The 18,840-nt window shown below is 34.1% G+C and overlaps 1 protein-coding gene across 1 annotated transcript; it reads left to right on the top strand.

Annotated features, from left to right (window-relative positions):
* The first annotated feature begins 2,754 nt into the window (after positions 1–2,754).
* Positions 2,755–17,320, top strand: LOC137388658 (uncharacterized). Its single transcript, XM_068075125.1, has 2 exons — positions 2,755–2,998; positions 16,502–17,320. The coding sequence occupies exons 1-2, from the start codon at positions 2,845–2,847 to the stop codon at positions 17,269–17,271; spliced, it is 924 nt and encodes a 307-aa protein (XP_067931226.1). The 5' UTR covers positions 2,755–2,844; the 3' UTR covers positions 17,272–17,320.
* Positions 17,321–18,840: the final 1,520 nt, after the last annotated feature.

Genomic DNA, 18,840 nt, shown 5'->3' with positions numbered 1-18,840 from the left:
GATGCCGGTGCACTTAGGTGTCACTGCACTATTGCTGTATGGGAACTTGTTGCCTACCGACGTAAGTTGTTTTAAATTCCTTTTTTCGTTTTCTTTTTCAATTTCTAATTTTTATCAGCTTCAATATTAACTGCAGAGCATCAGGAATGCAAATCAAATTTAAAATCAGTCAACTAAAAGGTTTCACATTGGTAGCATTCGTGTATGGTGTTACCATAACTGAAAAGGAGACAACTCCATATCCCACTTAGTAAATACAGACACTGCAGCACCTTATGAAGTGTTAGGAACTCAAAGCCTTTGGCTTTTTAATCTAATCACTGATGTGTGGAGGCAACGGAAATTAATGGCTAAAAATGGCAGGTGCGCTCGTCATATCATGTCATTGATATCTGATGTGATTTGTTGCTGATATACGCATGTGTTCTGTTTTATCACCACAAACTGAAGAAGCGTGTTTCAGGTGTTTGGTTGAAACATTCTTTGCTAAGTAATTTGGTGTTCTATGTACATATCCTTTTACCTTGGTCTGAGCTAAATCTGAAATAACACAACAAAATGGAATAGAAAATAGCAATGTTCATGATGTTGTCATCATGAAAATTACTATTTATGAAATAGAATTTGAAAAAACTTTCAAATGTGTACTTAATCAGTCAGCTAAGGCTGTACGAAAGATCTGCTAAAAATCTTGATAAAATACCATTAGCTAGGGACCGGCATTGTGTTGCAATGTTCACTGCCTGAAAATTAACTGGTGGGTAAAATAACAACACTTGCATCACCTCCAAACACCAAAGGCTGGTGTCTATAATTACGGTACTGCTATAATAACTGTCGCGAACACTTTCAACACTAACACGGCAGCCCGAGATAATTCGGGAGTTGTCTTTTCAACAAATCCTACAGCCTAAATAAACTCAACTCCACTGTTTCACTTTGCTTTATTGTAGTTACAGTTTAGCTAAAATTACGAAAATTTGGTCATTTTGTGCATATATGTTCATATATTATATATATTATATATATGTTTTCAGTTGCATTTAGAAAACTTCAGATTGAATGAACTGATAATTCTTGAAATATTGCCAAAACACAAGGCATTTTAAACTAGCCTGGAAGTTAAAATTGACTGGCAGGACATTCATTAGTTTTGAATGACTCTGAGTAAAGCACTCTGGGTAATGAAGGCTGAAAACAGACAAACTAGAAAGACAAAAAACTAAAAACAGACAAATTGGAGAGCTTCTTCTCCTCAGCAACAAAAGCTTTATAACAAAGCGAGTTGCTTTTCTATTCATAACAAATATACTCACTCTATCAGACTTCGTGTGCTGCATTCATTATGTCTCTTCAGCTACTTCTATAACATCCCTTATCTCCGCATTATAGAAAACTTTCGTTTCTTTCAAATGGTTTCCTCTTGTCATGTTTTAAGCTTTAAGCATTGTGTATAGGTTTGACATTTTTATAACTTAATGAAAGGACATGTTTTATATTCACTAGTAATCTGACAGTCCAGAGTGATGTGTGTCCTGTCAGGTGAGCTGATGAAGCGCAGAGAATAACTATATGTGCATTATTTACTATAATAGAAGCTGTGTTTGTCTGTATGTATGTCCAGCGCCATAAAATGAGAATCAAAACATGAGAATCAAACTCTTATATTCCGTTTTCAGCGTCGTGCACTACACCACTTGTTCTCGTTTACACATTTAATTAAGAATAATTATAACTCATGACAATCTCTCATGTTTCGGGTTCGAATTCAATAAAAAGAACTATTTTCTCCTAATTTCTAACCGTGGCAGACATATGGAAAACCACAGGTCTCATTAGAGTAAAGATTGCCATGTTGATGAAATGATCTAATCGGCAAGGCAGCTTTGGTCTTGTGTCAAAATGTATGTTAATTAAAACCGTGTTGACAACAATCCATCGTTTTTTTGACGTCATCACCCTGTTTGCACATGCACTTGTCTCGAAAAAGCACTAATCTTTGTAGAAAACGATCGTCATTCTTTTGATTAATAGTATTTTTCGGTGTTTTGATACTTAAATAAAAAATTTGCAAACAAAAGCATGGTTTGCAATAATTAATTGCAAAAGCTTCGTGTTGTTAACGATAAAAGTTGTCCATAAAGATGGCAGACAACGATAGAATGACGTCACAAAAAAACAAAGGGTGATAAAAAACTATTTAAAAAATTATCTCGATCTCTGTGTATTAAAATGATTATTCAACTACATAACTTTTGCATTTTTAATATTTAAACAATTTTTGGTGTATTACGCAAAGAGATACAAGACAAAAGCTGAATGAACTTGACACAATGCGAGTGATTCAATTACCATTGAACATGAGTGATCTCACAATGCTGCCCTATCCTTAAACTAAAGGGCAGCGTTGTGAGATAACTTCATGTCACAAGCATCTCAAGCTTTGAAAGCATCTTACTAAACTATTTAAAAGTAGCATCGCTGCCGGAGAGAAGAATCAGTATTTTAGTTCGATCATTCTACTCTCACTGTATCGGAGAGTGTTTTGACAACTTCAGATCATAGCGGCAACTGATTGCCTACAGGTTAATGCGCAATTTATACACGAAGAGCGAATGAGAAAAGAGTGAGTGAATCATAGGCTTTGAATGGAAGACAGCGGAATCTGTCAGCAGCAATCAAATACTGTCTAGATTGCGTATTCAACAGCCTGTCTACATACTTGATGAGTGCTCACTTCGCCGCTGCCTCGCTGATTAATAAGCACTCAACCTGGAGTAAATGGCAGCACTCACCATTTTACCTTCAAAGAAGAGGAAAGTCATTTCGTGACAAGCTGATACGATGCAACTATTTCTGTTGGTTCATTTATATGTCGTTGTTCACCTGGCTGCTGTCGAGGTACTAGCTGGCAGCGATGAGTATGACATACCTTCTCTTCTTGCCAGCTCACTCAAATTAGACAAACACAGATCTCTACTCTTTCAACCTTATGGAGGTAAGACAACAAGCCGTAGATATCTTGTCTTAGCCTAAGAAACTAGGTTTTCTGCTTGGTTACTAGTTGTTCCTACATGTAGTTCAGAGCATTCAACTTTCTATTTGTTAGGAAATAAGTTCCGCTGAGGTTTTATGATTGTAAAATGAACTTTTTACTAAAATTAAATTTTCACCAACAGTTCGCTTGCATATTTCACAAACATAACTTTTTTAAACATAGCAAAATCATAAATAAGCGGAAAATATTTTTAGTAGAATAATAACTACAAAGTAATACAGCTTTTACATTATGCGTATTTTTATAGAAAAGCATACTTCTCATTGAAGCTATAACTATAAAAGCCTTAGGCTATGTCAGGTAACTCTTGTATGAATAACACACACTATTAACTCTTTACATAATAAGGTTAGATAAATTTCCCTAACAATAATAAGACAACTCCCAAACGTATTCGCTAAACACCCATGTAGCAAATTTAGATCACGATAACAGTTTAATCTGTATGATTGAACAATACAAATTACCAAACACAAAATTGAGTTATTTAATAAATTATAACAAGAGCAGACAACTCTTCATGTCATATGTTGTAGTTTTTGGAAGTTACATAAAGGGTTTTTAACCAATTTTTTAAGAACGACTCGGCAAACAAGCTATATGTATTAATTTTTCTAATCAGTTTTGACTCATGTCACCAAGTGACATACAAAAGGTTGTGTTAAAATGTTGCTCCTTCTACCTACTGGAGAAAGGCATTGACGAGAATGTGGAGTGGCAGCTGCATACCTCAGTAGAAGTTGTATGTAATCTAAAGTTTGCCACTTATCATGACAGAATTCTGTATTTTCTGGTGTGGTTCTGTACCTCTGATTTATCAAATATTCAGAGCGTAGTGTTTCCGATGTATTACGTAATGGTGCTCATTAGCTTTAGTAAGGAAAGCACTTTATTGACACATTCCTCGGTGCCGAAAGTTTTGCAGATGAACTCGCTATGAGATTTCTGTGCATACCATAAATAGCTCATCAGATGAGTATCAAATAGCCTTTTTATTGAGTGCTGCCATACACGCATCGCTTATGCACATACTAAGAATGCTGACTCTGAAATCTGTATCCCTTAGATCTCCATAAGTAGTTGTTAGTTTACACTGTGTTCTCATGAAATAATTGTATAGAAATATTTGCATAGAATTTTAAAATTGTGTTTGTTGTATACTGCAATACCTATTAGGTATCTCTGTAAAAATGACATTTTAGGTTAAAAGGTACGAAAAGGAAATTATTGAAGCATTTGTATTTTGAGAGGTAAATCCATGACTAGTAGGGCACAGCTTTATGGTTATTAGATTTATTGAGCTGAAGCTAAAAGTTATTATACACTAGCAAATGTGATGAGTAACTGGCAGTTTTCATTAATAAATAGGCTACACGATTGACCATTTTCTAGAGCTTATATATGATGTGACAAAAACACAAAAACACCATATTATTTACTCTTTCCTCTTTCTCATTTCTCTCTTTCTCACTTTTGCTGTTTTCTCTCCCTCCTCTCTTTCCTTCTCTTTCTCTTTCTCTCTCTCTCTTTCTCTTTCCTTCTCTCTCTCTCTCTTTCTCTCTCCTTCTCTCTCTCTTTCTCTCTCCCTCTTTTTCTCTCCCTCCTCTCTTTCTCTCTCTTTCTCTTTTTCTCTCTTTCTCTCTCTTTCCTTCTCTCTCTCTTTCTCTCTCCTTCTCTCTCTCTCTCCCTCTTTTTCTCCCCCTCCTCTCTTTCTCTCTCTTTCTCTTTTTCTCTCTTTCTCTCTTTCTCTCTTTCTCTCTCTCTTTCTCTCTTTCTCTCTCTCTTTCTTTCTCTTTCTCTCTCTCTCTCTCTCTCTCTCTCTCTCTCTCTCTCTTTCTCTCTCTCTCTCTTTCTCTCTCTCTCTCTCTTTCTCTCTCTCACTCTCTCTCTCTCTCTCTCTCTCTCTCTCTCTCTCTCTCTCTCTCTCTCTCTCTCTCTTTCTCTCTCTTTCTCACTCTCTCTCTCTCCCTCCATCCTCCCTCTCTATTGCTAATATTATTAGAATTTTGAGAAAAGGAAAATAAGACACAAAACAAGGAGAAAGATTTAAACAAAACAAGTCTGTTTAATACATGTATTTGACAGACCAACCATCTTTTATTAACTGGAGTGTCGAGCAACCCTTTACTCAAGAAACTCCTTTTATCGCAAATTCAATCCCTTTTTCGGTATTTGCTACAATCCGGATTTTTAACTTTTCAAAAACTTTTTTCTCTAAATTCTTGCAATGCAAATAACTGTTTTCATTGTCACACAACCAGCCAAAACCGCAGCACAGACTAACTTCAGCTAGTTTCCTTCTATCAAATGATGTTCACTATTGGATTGATAGTTTATTGTTACAACAAGAAGGTGAGATATTTCCTCTCTTAACAAGCCATAGCCGGTCGCCTACACAGTATGCCTCAAATTGACATAACCTCGCTGTCGAAATATAAACAGATTCTTGCCCCATAGATTAGTCAGCAGGCTGCCACTGCTCACAGATCAGCTTTATACTCTGAAAAAATTAAAAAGCTGTCCGGAAAATGTTGTCCTACCTCTGAATCTAACGTGTGATATGATCAAACAGGAGTATTGTTATTAGTATCCAAATGACGCTTGTTTTAGATAATAAAGTAGATGATCTGATAAAAAGTTCTGATAAAAATCTTTAAATATTCCGTAATGTCTGAACTGTATCATTAATGATATGTAGAGTTGTTTTAGTGAAGACCTCAAGCATATTTAGATTTTTGAAATTTGTTTTTTAATACTCAAGAATATTTTGTGATATCTTAACTCAATAGAAGATGAAACTAGCTTTGAAAAAATACATCTTTGAAAAAGGCAAATCTTTTCAAAGATGTAATTTAAAAAAAGATTGGCTTAGCATTTATTTGTTGTGACTTTAAAAGCCTGGCAGTGACAGTTTGATCAAAATGATGAAAGTTTGGAATAAATAAATATCTTATGGGGAATTATATTTTTAATTGAGACAAGTATCTGGTAAATAAATATTCAAAATAGCAGCCAATCGCCCAAGCAAGAGTCATCCTAGAATATCCTACTATAGGCGAACACGATATATAATAAATTATATAACTACTTGGCACTAATCAAGTACTTAAGGCAGAGGCTAAAAAACGGTAGCCGTTCTGTAGACTCGACTACTTGCAACTTAGCTGAATAACTTGTAAAGCGCTTAACATAAATCATAACATATAGTGAAAATGCAACATATGTTACCTGTATAACATTGAAAGCAGTGAGGGAAAACATCAATAATTTGTGTTAACAGATGATTCAGAGCTTTTAATACATTTTTCTTAATGAAAGTTCAGCTGTAAAGAAAATTGTAAAGTATGTTAAAAATTACTGCAGGTCATAAGTATGCATACATTTATATTGTATCCATATGACATTTTACTGTCAAAGTTTAAAAAGCAAGAGTGACAGGAAGTGGCAGTTTGTGATATTCTAGTCTGAGTCACCGGATACAGCTCTTGCTAGGTGTGTTAGGTTTGCTATTGTGGAGAATAGTTGACAGAAAATTTGAATATTTTTAGTAAGCAAGAGTTCAGGGAGCGCCTGTGTTGTTTAATATCTTTTAAAGCACTCTAGAGAAGATAACTCTGAGTGAATGATGGCTCCGACTGTATAAGTACTCAAAAACTTAGTAAACCTCATCGATGATTGGTTCTTGCGTAACAGCAGCCAATAAAATATGTAGGAAATCTAAAGGTAATGAAATTTTTCATACTGAAGTTACCTATAACTACATGTACTGTTTGTTGATCGACCTGTATGGACCTACAGCATTATGTTCAGAAAAGAGCTGTTCCATTTTAAACATTTTCCACACCTCAGTCGTTCATATTTTGATTTAAATACATAGTTCCAAATGTGTCGCTTTGACCTTTTGACCCCTGGCATAGATATTCTCATCTCATTTTATTAACGAAGCGCTTGCATTAATCCGAAACATGCGAATTTCCATTAAAACGCTTGCTGCATGGTAACACACCGTGTGCACAACTACAAATACACATCATCAGCATCATGAAAATATCGTGATTGTGATATTCACTGAGTTTTCAGGTTCAGTGTGTCAAATTTTCACGGATTTTTTGTGAGCTCTTTAACATTGATGCCAACTCAAAGTTTATGTTCACCTTTAGTGGTTTGTGGAAGTTTCTATATTTACACTAGAGCAGGAAGTCGAGACTTTTACTATAGATGTAAGTTGACCTTTACACAGTGAGTGCCAGTCACAAAAGTGCTGCCGTAGAGCACCATGTGTGTATGTATAACTTCTTATTGGCATTAGTTTTTGTCAACAAAATAATGTTTATTTCAAAAAAGAACTAAAAGACAAAAATCAGGAATTGTTGAGTGAGTTTAACGAAAGTGTTTTAAAAGTTGGAAAGTCTAATAGTATTGCGGAGGAGTCAGGATAGTGAATTGAAGGTTGTAGTAACTAAAAGTTCATAAATTGAAACATATGTTGGTGGATGTAGTATGTTGGTGTCCTAAAATAGAAAATGATGTTTGTTAGCTATAGGTGTGGAAGGAGAAATACAAACATTCTGAGCATAGTTTATGCAGGAATTTGAAACCTGTATAGTATAGTGACCAAAAGCCACTAATGCAATGAGTTGATCAAAATGGTCTAGTAGTTTCTCACCTGAATCCAGAGAGCTGCCGTGATAATATAATGATTCAGTGATAATAAGTAATATATAGACTATAAGTGATATAGTGGTAATAATATAGTGATTTATTTTTATATTAATTTTGATTTTAGTTTATTAACCAGGTATAAAGGTTATACAAATATAAAGTTATATAAATAAGACTAAAAGTAAACATAATTTAATGATTTGTTTTATATACCGGTAGGTTTCTATTTAATTTAAAATGTCAAAAGGCTGCCACTTCAGTTAACTATATTCAACTCAAACACTTCTATCCTTGTTTGGCCTCAGCTGTTTTTAAGCTGATGTTTGCTCTGTTAAAGAGGGCAGCATTTTATATGGCTCACATGTTTTGATGTCATACGTTTAGCTTGTTGACCCCAAGCACATGTATATCACATCTACTGACAAAGAGACTTCCAACTTTGTTGAGGATCTGGTGAGGCAGAACAGGAGATATATTATGAGTAACTAGTGAGATAATAGCTAGCTCTAAGCTTATATGTTGTTACAACACCCTATTCAAAGCACTTTAAAATTAATATTCATCAGGTTTTGCTAGATAGTTTATTGCTAATGCAGCTACAAGAATTGTTTCAAACCATGTCAAGTTGATATTACAAGATTTTTAAATATTTTCAGTGTCAGCAAATTTGTCAATGATTAAAAATTAACTTAACTTAAATTAAATTAACTTGGAGGTTTTATCAGAAAGTGTCGGTAGCAGTCTATCATTTGCCATTGTTTTTTATGTTTGTGGAGGTCTGATTACCAAAATCTTTAAAGATTAAAATCGATAAAACTTGATCGCGGATTAAAACGCTCAGAAAAAATAAGTGTGAAATGACATCACTAGTTATAAAACCCTATAACGTGTGATGTCGTTGCGATAGTTGATATCAGTTATTGCATTCAAGTTGCAGCATTACGTGTCTCGATTCTGTCAGTCTCTTGGCAACTACAGATGTCATAATCACATTTTTGCTTGATCTGAGCATTTTAACTGCAATCAAGTTGTGTCGATTCTTATTTTGAAACAACCCGGCAATCAGATCACCTCCAACATAAAAATTTATCGCAAGCGTTAAAAATGGTACGGATACTTTCTGATAAAAACTACAACATTTTTGCATAAGTTCATTTTCAATTTATTAACACTTCGGTAAAAAGGCAAAACAGAAGACTCCGAGGCTATTGTAATATCTGGTCAATTCTTTTGATAGAAACAGTGTCATGGTAACGATTACGGAAAGCTCTGAGCTTATAAGCGATAAAACATAATCATATCTGTCTGTATTTCTAACAATAATTTCGGAGACAACAAATGTTTTAATTTTCAGCATTAGATAGCGATAACACTGCTTTGTAGTAGTTTTAACAGAAATAACAATGGCCTAGCCTTTAGCCCTCATTTGTAACCAACTGTCATATCCTTTGAGCCACTACAACTTGTGGTTGACTTTCTGAGTTATAAAACACATCCACATAGTAGAGCATGTAATACTACTGCAGGTGTATCTACTACAACTTGTGGCTGACTTGAGTTATAAAACACATCCACATAGTAGATCATGTAATACTACAGGTGTACCTACTACAACTTGTGGCTGACTTGAGTTATAAAACACATCCACATAGTAGAGCATGTGATACTACAGGTGTACCTACTACAACTTGTGGCTGACTTGATGAGTTATAAAACACATCTACGTAGTAGACCATTGATACTTTGACAGCACTTAACAAGATATGTAAACAAGCTCATTAGCAGCATGACGTCACGCTCTAATCAAACATAAACAGAAGTTGTTTGTCAAAAGGCTTTTGTTGTCTGCGGTCGTCTAGTGGCTAGAATTCGTGGCTTTGTTTCTATACAGGTGTAATAAAGGAATTAGGTTGGGTAGAAAACTCCTTGTTATGACAATGGGTGGGACTGACAGCCCTCCTAACTTGGTTGGCATCAAAAGCCAAAACCAGTTCTTAATTGTATCAAATGAGGGACATCTAATCGATTTCGGTTAAGTTTTAGGAAAAACATAGCGAAATCTATTGATCATAATTGTAGTTCACATGATTCATCAGGAACTTTGTCTTTTGTTTGTAGAACTATACTCTATATGTCTTTAAGTGCATGAGTCTATACGTCTATGAGTATGTAAATCTAGTCTATGTGTCTATGCGGCAAGAAGACGAAATGTTTAGAAATCTAGAATCGTCAAAGTCAAAAAGTAAAGCTCATGGTAACTGCGTTTATTCTGTAACATCACGGTATTAATGAGAAATAATATAATAAAAAATTATTTGCATAAGTTAAAAGTTTAATGAAATAAAACCCTGGTTGTCCAGGTTATTGTCAGGTGTGACCATTTTTATTTTTTCTATGGAAATCCAGCATAATGTTTTAATAAAAAATATTTTGCGACTCAAAACTATAATAGAGAATCTGTGCATTATTAAAGAAATTGCTCTAATTTTGGTTATAATTGATTAAAGCATGTTCCAACTTAATTTGTATGCATCTGATATGGTATTAATTTAATTTGATGGTGTTTTACTTGGTGAGTTGTGCTTGTATTTCCTGTCAGCTTTTTAAACTGTCTTCACAATGTAAACACTGTGGTCTCAAAAAAATTTTGTAGTATCTACATTTAGATTGAAAACTCTGCATCTTTTAGTATCTTTTTGTCTCATTTATGTGTTGATGTTGGTATTATGACGAAAAAACTTACAAAAACAAGATACTGAACAAAAACCATTTAGTTATAAAAAAAATATTAAAATTGTGAATTTTGTGTTATTGTAATTTAAACTTGTAAATGGACAGCTGTCAACTCGGAAGGTTTTCAAAATTTCCAGCCCAGCTTTACAATAAACGAATGTGTCTATGACTTCCTATCGGTATTAAAATGTTTTCATTTGCTGGAGTTTCTTGTGGAGCAAATTCATACCAAAAAGTTTCACATTAATGACTCTTAACAAATAATTCCTGTCAAGAGCCAAAAGCGTATTATCAAATCGAATCAACTCAAATTGAATCAACTCAAATCAAACTCAAACAAATCTCACTGAAAAGTAAACTTGCATGATTTAGTTAATTTCTCGTTTTATATCTCGAAACACATTGAAGGAGAGGTTCAGTGTGGAGAGAACCTGTTTACATTTTACACAAGTAACTAATTCACCTATAACCAAATGATGTTTTAGTTATTGGTAAAGGAAGTGAAATACTAGCAATACTAATAGGTAATCAGGTTATATCGGCAATAATTGGCTAACCGAGTACAGCAAGGCAGCAAACAACTTCAACCTAGAGCCGATGGAGCAGCTTGCCACTTGCAATTTCTTTTCATGTTTTAGATTTTTACAGTTTTATAGAGAAGCTGGTGTGAGTCATACTCATGACTAACACCTGCTATTTCATAATCACTGATGAGCTCATCATAGAAGAGTAACATTAAACTGTTTAGTAATTAGATAATAGTTTGTTACTGACATCTGGCAGCGGTACGTGATACTTAGGAACATGCTGTAACAGTTTCCAGCTGCCAGGAAATAGATATGTTCATAACTTAGAGCTTGCAACGTCTGAGTAATTAGTTTATAATTTCCTGTTTCGATACATGATGGTGATTGGTTGTGCAGTTGTGGCAGCTAAGGTGATTGGTTGTGCAGTTGTGGCAGCTAAGGTGATTGGTTGTGCAGTTGTGGCAGCTAAGGTGATTGGTTGTGCAGTTGTGGTAGCTAAGGTTGACCTTCAACTTTGATATGCGCTATGCAAGATCTCACAACCATGAAAATATATTTTCTATAAAAATTTTAACTATGCAGGGAAAAACATTTGTGTGAGTTCATGTTATGTTTGTATATATGTTTATTTGTTTCTATGGTTCGTCATGTTCTTTCAGATTTAGTAATTTTTAAACAAACTTTTAAAAATTGTAGATTATTTAGAAATTTTTTATTTAGAATAAAACGACAGTTTCAATTAAAATATTAAATTAACATTTAATATTTAAATTTAATGGAAGCATACTTTAAAAGGTGGTGAAATTTCAATAATTTTTGAAATTTATTGAAATTATTTTTAAAAAAGTGAGTTCAAATTAAATATTTCTGATTTTGAATTATTGAATGCCATCATATTGAAGTAGACTTCTCACCTAAATCTTCCCTGTAACCGCTGCCAATAGTCTTGTTTTATAACTGTCATTCTTCCTGTGAGACAAATTCCTAAATTAACAGGAATGCTAATAATAAAAACGAGCAGACATACCAAGCGGTGCCCGTGTCAAAAATACAACTTAAGTTTCTAATTCTTTTTTAGTCTCATCATTTCAAACAAATAAACAAAACAGAGATATAAATTAGCACTCTTTATCTATGATTAGCACAATTATTCCACAACTGAAAAGGTGGCTGATCAGCTTAATAGATTAGAGTGTTAGTCAATTAAGCCGAAGGTCATGGGTTCAAACCTCATTGGTCAACATTTTTTGTCATTTTGTTACTAAATCTACATTTTTAAAATCACAAAAAATCATTTTTATTTAAAGAAACATCTCTTTTAGCTCTGACACTCCTTAAGGATGATGACCCAAAATATTTTTGTGTTTAAAATCTGAAGGATTATTACACAAAACCACATGCAAATGATCAGACATTGTTTAATTAGAAGTTAGTTTTTATAGAGAAGAAACAAACAGACAAACAAGGCCAAATTAGGTGTATATATAGACGATTATAACTATAACAGGGTTGGCAGCTAAGGCACTTGCCTAGTGCTGATGAGATCCAAATACTAAATATAAATATACAACTAATTTGCTAACTCTTTTAGCATTTCCTAGCCTTTCCTCTTAGAGTATAGCCTAATATAATGCCTCTAATTTTAGAATAAGTTAATACGTGATAATTCAATCTAAACATATAAACTTAAACAAGGGAACCAAGGATATACAAAAGATAGCAGAAAGTAGTAAACTGTTTATGATTTCATAATAATGCTAAAACTTGTCACCTGTTAGTAGATGTCAACAGTACCTAAAGGAGGGCAGCTGTTGTTCACTGACACGCTTTTTATAGATCGGCGTTCCTGAGGAAACAGCTAGAAATAGCGGTGCTGACAGGATGATTACTTTAAATAAGATTTTTGTAGCAACACATAGGGCAGCGCACGGGTCAGTGTCGGTGCAAGAGTACAGTAAAATGTGCAGCATCTTAGAAGGAATTTGTAAACTGACACCTGCGATAAGGTGCCGGATTAAACAGAGCAAAGGTTTTAAGAACAGACTAAACATGTTTTGACATCGGCTGGGTTTTCGTCCAAACGTACCAGTACTTTGCAGTCACTTGGCAGTGCAGTAGAACATGATATGTTTCATTTTATGAAAACTAATGACAGTCACCTTCAAGGTAATTTGTATAACAGTCATCTGTGGTCATATTTACAAAAATCCTTCAGAAGTTGTTTGTGCGACTGTCGTTAGAGGTTGACTGCGGTTATCTGTGCGACTGTCGTTAGAGGTTGACTGCGGTTATCTGTGCGACTGTCATTAGAGTTTGACTGTGGTTATCTGTGCAACAGTTGTTAGAGGTTGACTGTGGTTATCTGTGCGACAGTCTTTTAGAGGTTGACTGTGGTTATCTGTGCGACAGTCTTTTAGAGGTTGACTGCGGTTTTCTGTAAAACAGTCGTTAAAGGTTGACTGCCGCCATATGGACACCTAAAACTGTAATTCTATAATCTAGATAACCTCAATACTGCAATCACACCAAGTAGCCATACAAATGCTTTCTGTTTCCTGTTTACTATTGTCGACACTATCACACTTACTTGTTTTCACAGTAAGTTAGATCTGTACTAGTTGTTTAAAATTTATCTCTTACATATGACCAACTCTAAACAAACTTAACTTTACATGTTTATAGCAAATAATATTCTATAAAATATGCGACAGGTTTAATTGTTATTTTACCTAAAAACTCAGATTTTTTAACTAAAGCTATGAAGCACCAAAATTGTATTTTATAAATTTTTTGTGTTAGCTTGCCATGGACTCAGATTTCTCCATATAAATTCTGAGCCTCAGCACGTAAGAATAAAAAGGACACTCTTATTGAGTAGGATTTGTGGTGTAACATGCTTTTACATTATCAGTATAAACTGTATTTAAGATTAATTTATATTAAATGTCATATCATATTAAAGATATAGATCTTAGCCAATTACAGCTGATAGCAATCGAAACACTAACCAATGAAAAGTAACGATATAGAGCCTGACATAATAAAAACATTATGCCAGCCATCAGCAGTCAATAAAAAATCACACAGTCAACCTTTTAGCTGTTTCTGGAAACTTCCAATTCAAAAATTTTGTAACACCTGCGGAGACCTCGATCAGGCTGCAGATGATGTTAGCAATACTTATATAGCTCTCGACTCTGTCTAGTTCTGTAAACACAGAGCATATCAGTAATGAGAGCTTGATTTACAATATCCATGTATGCCTGCAATCGTAGCAACATTTACTGCTGCCAGCTTCATAGCTGCCATTATTGAATGGGTATTATTATCACATCTGTTATAGGAGATTCTTTAGTGCAGATAATCTACATCTCAAGCAACCCAAATGTTTCACAATACCATTTCCTATGCTCTACTGCTAAAGATTATGGCTTTTTTATAATAAATAAAATTTTAACAATAGAGTGACAATCTGAAAGCAATCATTTAGAGCTCTGGCCATGTATTTCCTGTGCAATTAATTGAAATGTGGGCTTTCCCAATTTGCATGCGTGCAATTAACTTTGTGCTTTATAAAAAATAGCAATTGGCTATTCCATTTTAAACATTTTCCACACTTCAGTCACTCATATTTCGATTTAAATACATAGTTTCAAATGTGCCGCTTTGACCTTTTGACATCTGGCATAGAAATCCTCATCCCATCTTTTTTAACAAACCGCCTGCGTTAATCCGCAACATGCGGATTTCCATTAAAACACTTATAGCATGGTAAATCAACGTGCACACAACTCCAAATCTACGTCATGAAAACAGTGATATCACTGTGTTTACAATGATAATGACCAGTTCACATTTCACAAATAATGAAATGGTCAAATTTATTTTTATGATTGGTCAGTTAGTTTTTAACAATAATTATTATTATCAGGATTATTGTTACTATAATATGTGTTGTATAGCCCACTAAGGCCTTGTTCTTAGTGTGCCACTAAAATTTGCTAGCATCTTCATAATTTCTTTATGGGCTGGTTAATGTTTGATTAGACCTTCCTCACTATACTCTCGCTCTCTGCTAACACAGTTTCAGCAAGTCTCTCCATGTCATATGTATTAGTTTCTCATTAACACTCAGTACTCCCTTTATCTTCATCTTATCATTATTATTATTATTATTATTATTATTATTATTATTATTATTGTCTTCCTTCATTTTATCATTATTATTATTATAAAAACTGTCTTCACAACCAAGTGGTTGGTAGTAAGTAAACCCAGGACTTAACTCAAAGCAAAAGGTCATCACTTTAATGATTCCTGGGTTAGAATAGATTTCCTTCGATTCTAGGCTGAATGACTGGCGTTGTCTGGGTAATAAAAAACTCTTGGAACAGAAAGTTTATTTTTCTTTGGCATATACAACATTTTTCACCATAGCTTTTTAACTTCATATCATAAGATAAATGTTTTGTGCAGGTAAAATAAGTTAGGAGAAAAACTAAAACGACTGTAAAAGTGTTTAAATGTAAAATAATTAGCAAGTAATGGCTGAATAAAGTCTGTTTTGCTACAATGATTACAATGAAAAATGATCTGATACTGATACAATTAATACAGACAGAAAAAAACAAAATAAAATCATGAATATGATGAATTTGTAATAGCAATGACTACATAAAAGTCTGTGTAAAAGAAGGTTACTGCTTCAGCTATCCATCCAAATTTTGAATACAGTATAGGCCTATCTCAACACTGGTACAGATGTAAAAATGAGATACCGAAATTAAATACATCAGTGAAGCGCATAAGAGTATTTTGTCTGCCCAAACAGAGAGAATGTAGAGGCAACTCCAATGGCTAAAGAATGCTTTCTTTAGCCACCAAATTTTTTTTCAATAATGACTTTTATCTCCTTTTGATAAGGCACTCAGTATTTAGAGTTATTTTCTCTTGGCAAAACATTTTTTAATTTGAGCCTATCTTTTCCTGACAGTAAACATTCTGTTTTTACTGTTATGTATGCTTGATAGGAAATTGCTTGTGTTTACGCTTGGCAGGATATTTCCTGTGTTTTCTTTTAATTATTTTCGTTTCAGAGAGCGCTATCCTGTTGTCTAGGAGTTTATACAGATCGTTCGGCACCTTAAGGATTTTTAACCTAAGAAAGTTCATTTGTCCTTAAATGTTGTCTTCAGGCAAAATTAAATGTTAATTCATGATTGCATTGTTTGGAAACAAACTTTTTACTCTTACATAATATTGCAGTCATCATCAACAAATGAAGGTTATTTTTATCTGCCCAAAAGGAGAGCCAAAAGATTTGATGGTGTACATGTACTTAGTTTTGGCAAGGCTATCACTCTTACATACAAACATCTACAAGGACCTTAGACTACAATGACCATAGACATACACATATAAACCAAAAGAACAATAGGCATACACATATGAACTACTAGGACCACAGACTACAAGAACCATAGAAATACACGTATATAATTTGAGCTTATTTTTATTACAGCTTCAATCAAATCGAAGAGATTGGCGGTGTTTCATTTCAACATATCATCTGAAACCTTCAAGTCTGTGGATAAAATATCTTTTTACTATTCCGGTAATTTCTCCACTTCCATTCGTATGTCCCAACAGAAAACCTCCAGTACACATTGGACCGATATCCACTTTGGATACAACACAACGAAGGCCTACTTGGGTCGACTCCGCGACCATACTATTTACGAAAAATGGTCAAAAATCAAGTTGCCAAAAAAGCTTATAAAAAATATAATTACAAACAACTTTGCCGAAAAGGGAGACGTAGTATTTGATTTGATATTAAAACGACAAAAAGAAAACTGGGAATATATCAGTTGGAAACAAGCAATATTACAAATTGAGCCCAACCCAAACAAACAAGACAATGTTAAAGTTGCAACATTAGACGAACCTGTCGCTCTTCCTAGATGTGCGGGTGAATGCTGTCTGGAGCCATTGACTGTTAATTTAGACGCCATCGGTTATGATTGGATTCTCTCACCGAAACAATACACAGCTAACTACTGCTCAGGTAGATGTAACTACAAAGCGATGACTAATACGGACAAATCCGGTTTGGATATGCAAAGTCGGATTACAGAGATGACTTTAGCCGCACTGAATGTAAACCGCTCTGTCCTCTCATGTACTCCCGCTAGCGTGAAGATAATTCCAATGATATACAGAGACTTCACTGGTATGATACGCACTAGTAACAGCTCATTGAAAACAGTTACAGGATGTAGGTGCAGATAGCTCCAACTTCTACTTTTTATGGTATGTTTAATAATGAGGCAGCACTGTAGGACCAAAGATATTTGATTATATTATAATTAAGATGTAGACGCAAAAAATAAATACTTTTTGAAGGTGACGAATTACATTTTCAATGACTATTTTATTTAACATTATTCTAAATAAATTATTTATTATATTTATACAATGTAACGAGTGAGTTATATACTGTATATATGACATCAGATCATCAGATGCATGTGGATGGTATATAAAGCTTTCCATTGTGGCGCCTAAGAACACCCGCCATGCTGCAAGAGACGCTGAGAGATAAATTAGCAGGGACTTGCCTACTTTTAGGGAGCTACAAAGAAAGCTGAAGTGGAGGATAACCCATCATGGGGAAGTTAGTCAAAAAAGAAAGCGATAAAACAAAACTTACTTATTTTCATGAAACAAAAAGAGACCGGCTAATAATGTTACATGTTATGTATGTGAGAAACGTAGTCATTTTTATTTCTTTAAAAGATTTTTAATTAATTTTTTTAATGAAACATTTATTTTATGAAATTTTTTTCTTTCTCAAAAAAATTGTTAAAATTAAAATTTTTAAATTGGTGTTTTTGAATTTTCTTATGCAAAAAAAGAGAATGTAGAGTTCAGTTCTTTTTGTTTCGCAAACAGGCAACCTTCATAAATGACCTTCAAATTATAGTGTTTACATTTGACGAACTCCACGATGTTCATGTATCCGGATACCGAGGCAGTGTCTATTGGTAAATAAAAGGGTTATGACTTTTCTTTTTGTGTACAGCTTTATTCCATTTTAAACAAACAAATGAAAAAAAATTTTTAATTCATTATTTGAGGGGTATGCAACGGGTTGCTACGGGAGAAAATGTTCAGGGAGATATTCTACCGCAAGCAGTTGTTCGAATACCCTTAATTGTCTTCTCCTGATGTATTCGAAGAAAAGGTAAAGAGAATGTCTGAATAATGTAGCAAATTGACTCATTATTTAAATAAATAAAAGTTCTGCACTAACATTTTGACTTTACATCTAGTTGGCAACGAGGGCAGTCGTGGCTTAGTGGTGTAGAGTACCTGACCTGCCAACTACAGGCTGGGGTTCAATTACCAATGCCATTTTGTGACAATGTCACAAAACATTGTTTGTGAATTACCAACTGTTAGGTGTTCGAGGTATCAAAACCATTTTGCTAGTTTATAACATCTGGGTCTGTGGTATTTTAGACTTTCAGCTACTGATTGCTATCCTTTGACAAGTATTGGGCACCTGTATCAACCTGTCAGCAGTTGTGTGAACACTCTTGACAACCAAGACAAATTACAACATATGCTCAGCAATGTAATAAATAAATCAAACCCTGAGGCAAATAATTGCCTAATAATTAAATACCACCAAAAACAGACACATTCTCCTCTCAGTATCTAACCTAATGTGTGAAATACAATGTACATGTCATTGGTTAGCATTGGATCCTATCACCAGTAGAATAGACTGATAATTCTTGCTCAAGTAGGTGGAGCTAGTTTTAATATAGACAAAACTCAACTCCTACATGTACA

The sequence above is a fragment of the Watersipora subatra genome, chromosome 2, assembly GCF_963576615.1.
Source record: "Watersipora subatra chromosome 2, tzWatSuba1.1, whole genome shotgun sequence".
Classification (NCBI taxonomy): Eukaryota; Metazoa; Bryozoa; class Gymnolaemata; order Cheilostomatida; family Watersiporidae; genus Watersipora; species Watersipora subatra.
Note: the sequence above shows the minus strand (reverse complement) of the source record. Positions and strands in the feature narration are given on the sequence as shown.

Coding starts and splice junctions, on each gene's coding strand:
- LOC137388658 (XM_068075125.1), top strand. CDS start 2,845: ATGCAACTATTTCTGTTGGTTCATTTATATGTCGTTGTTCACCTGGCT. Junction 2,999..16,501: donor ACTCTTTCAACCTTATGGAG/GTAAGACAACAA, acceptor TTTTTATTACAG/CTTCAATCAAATCGAAGAGA.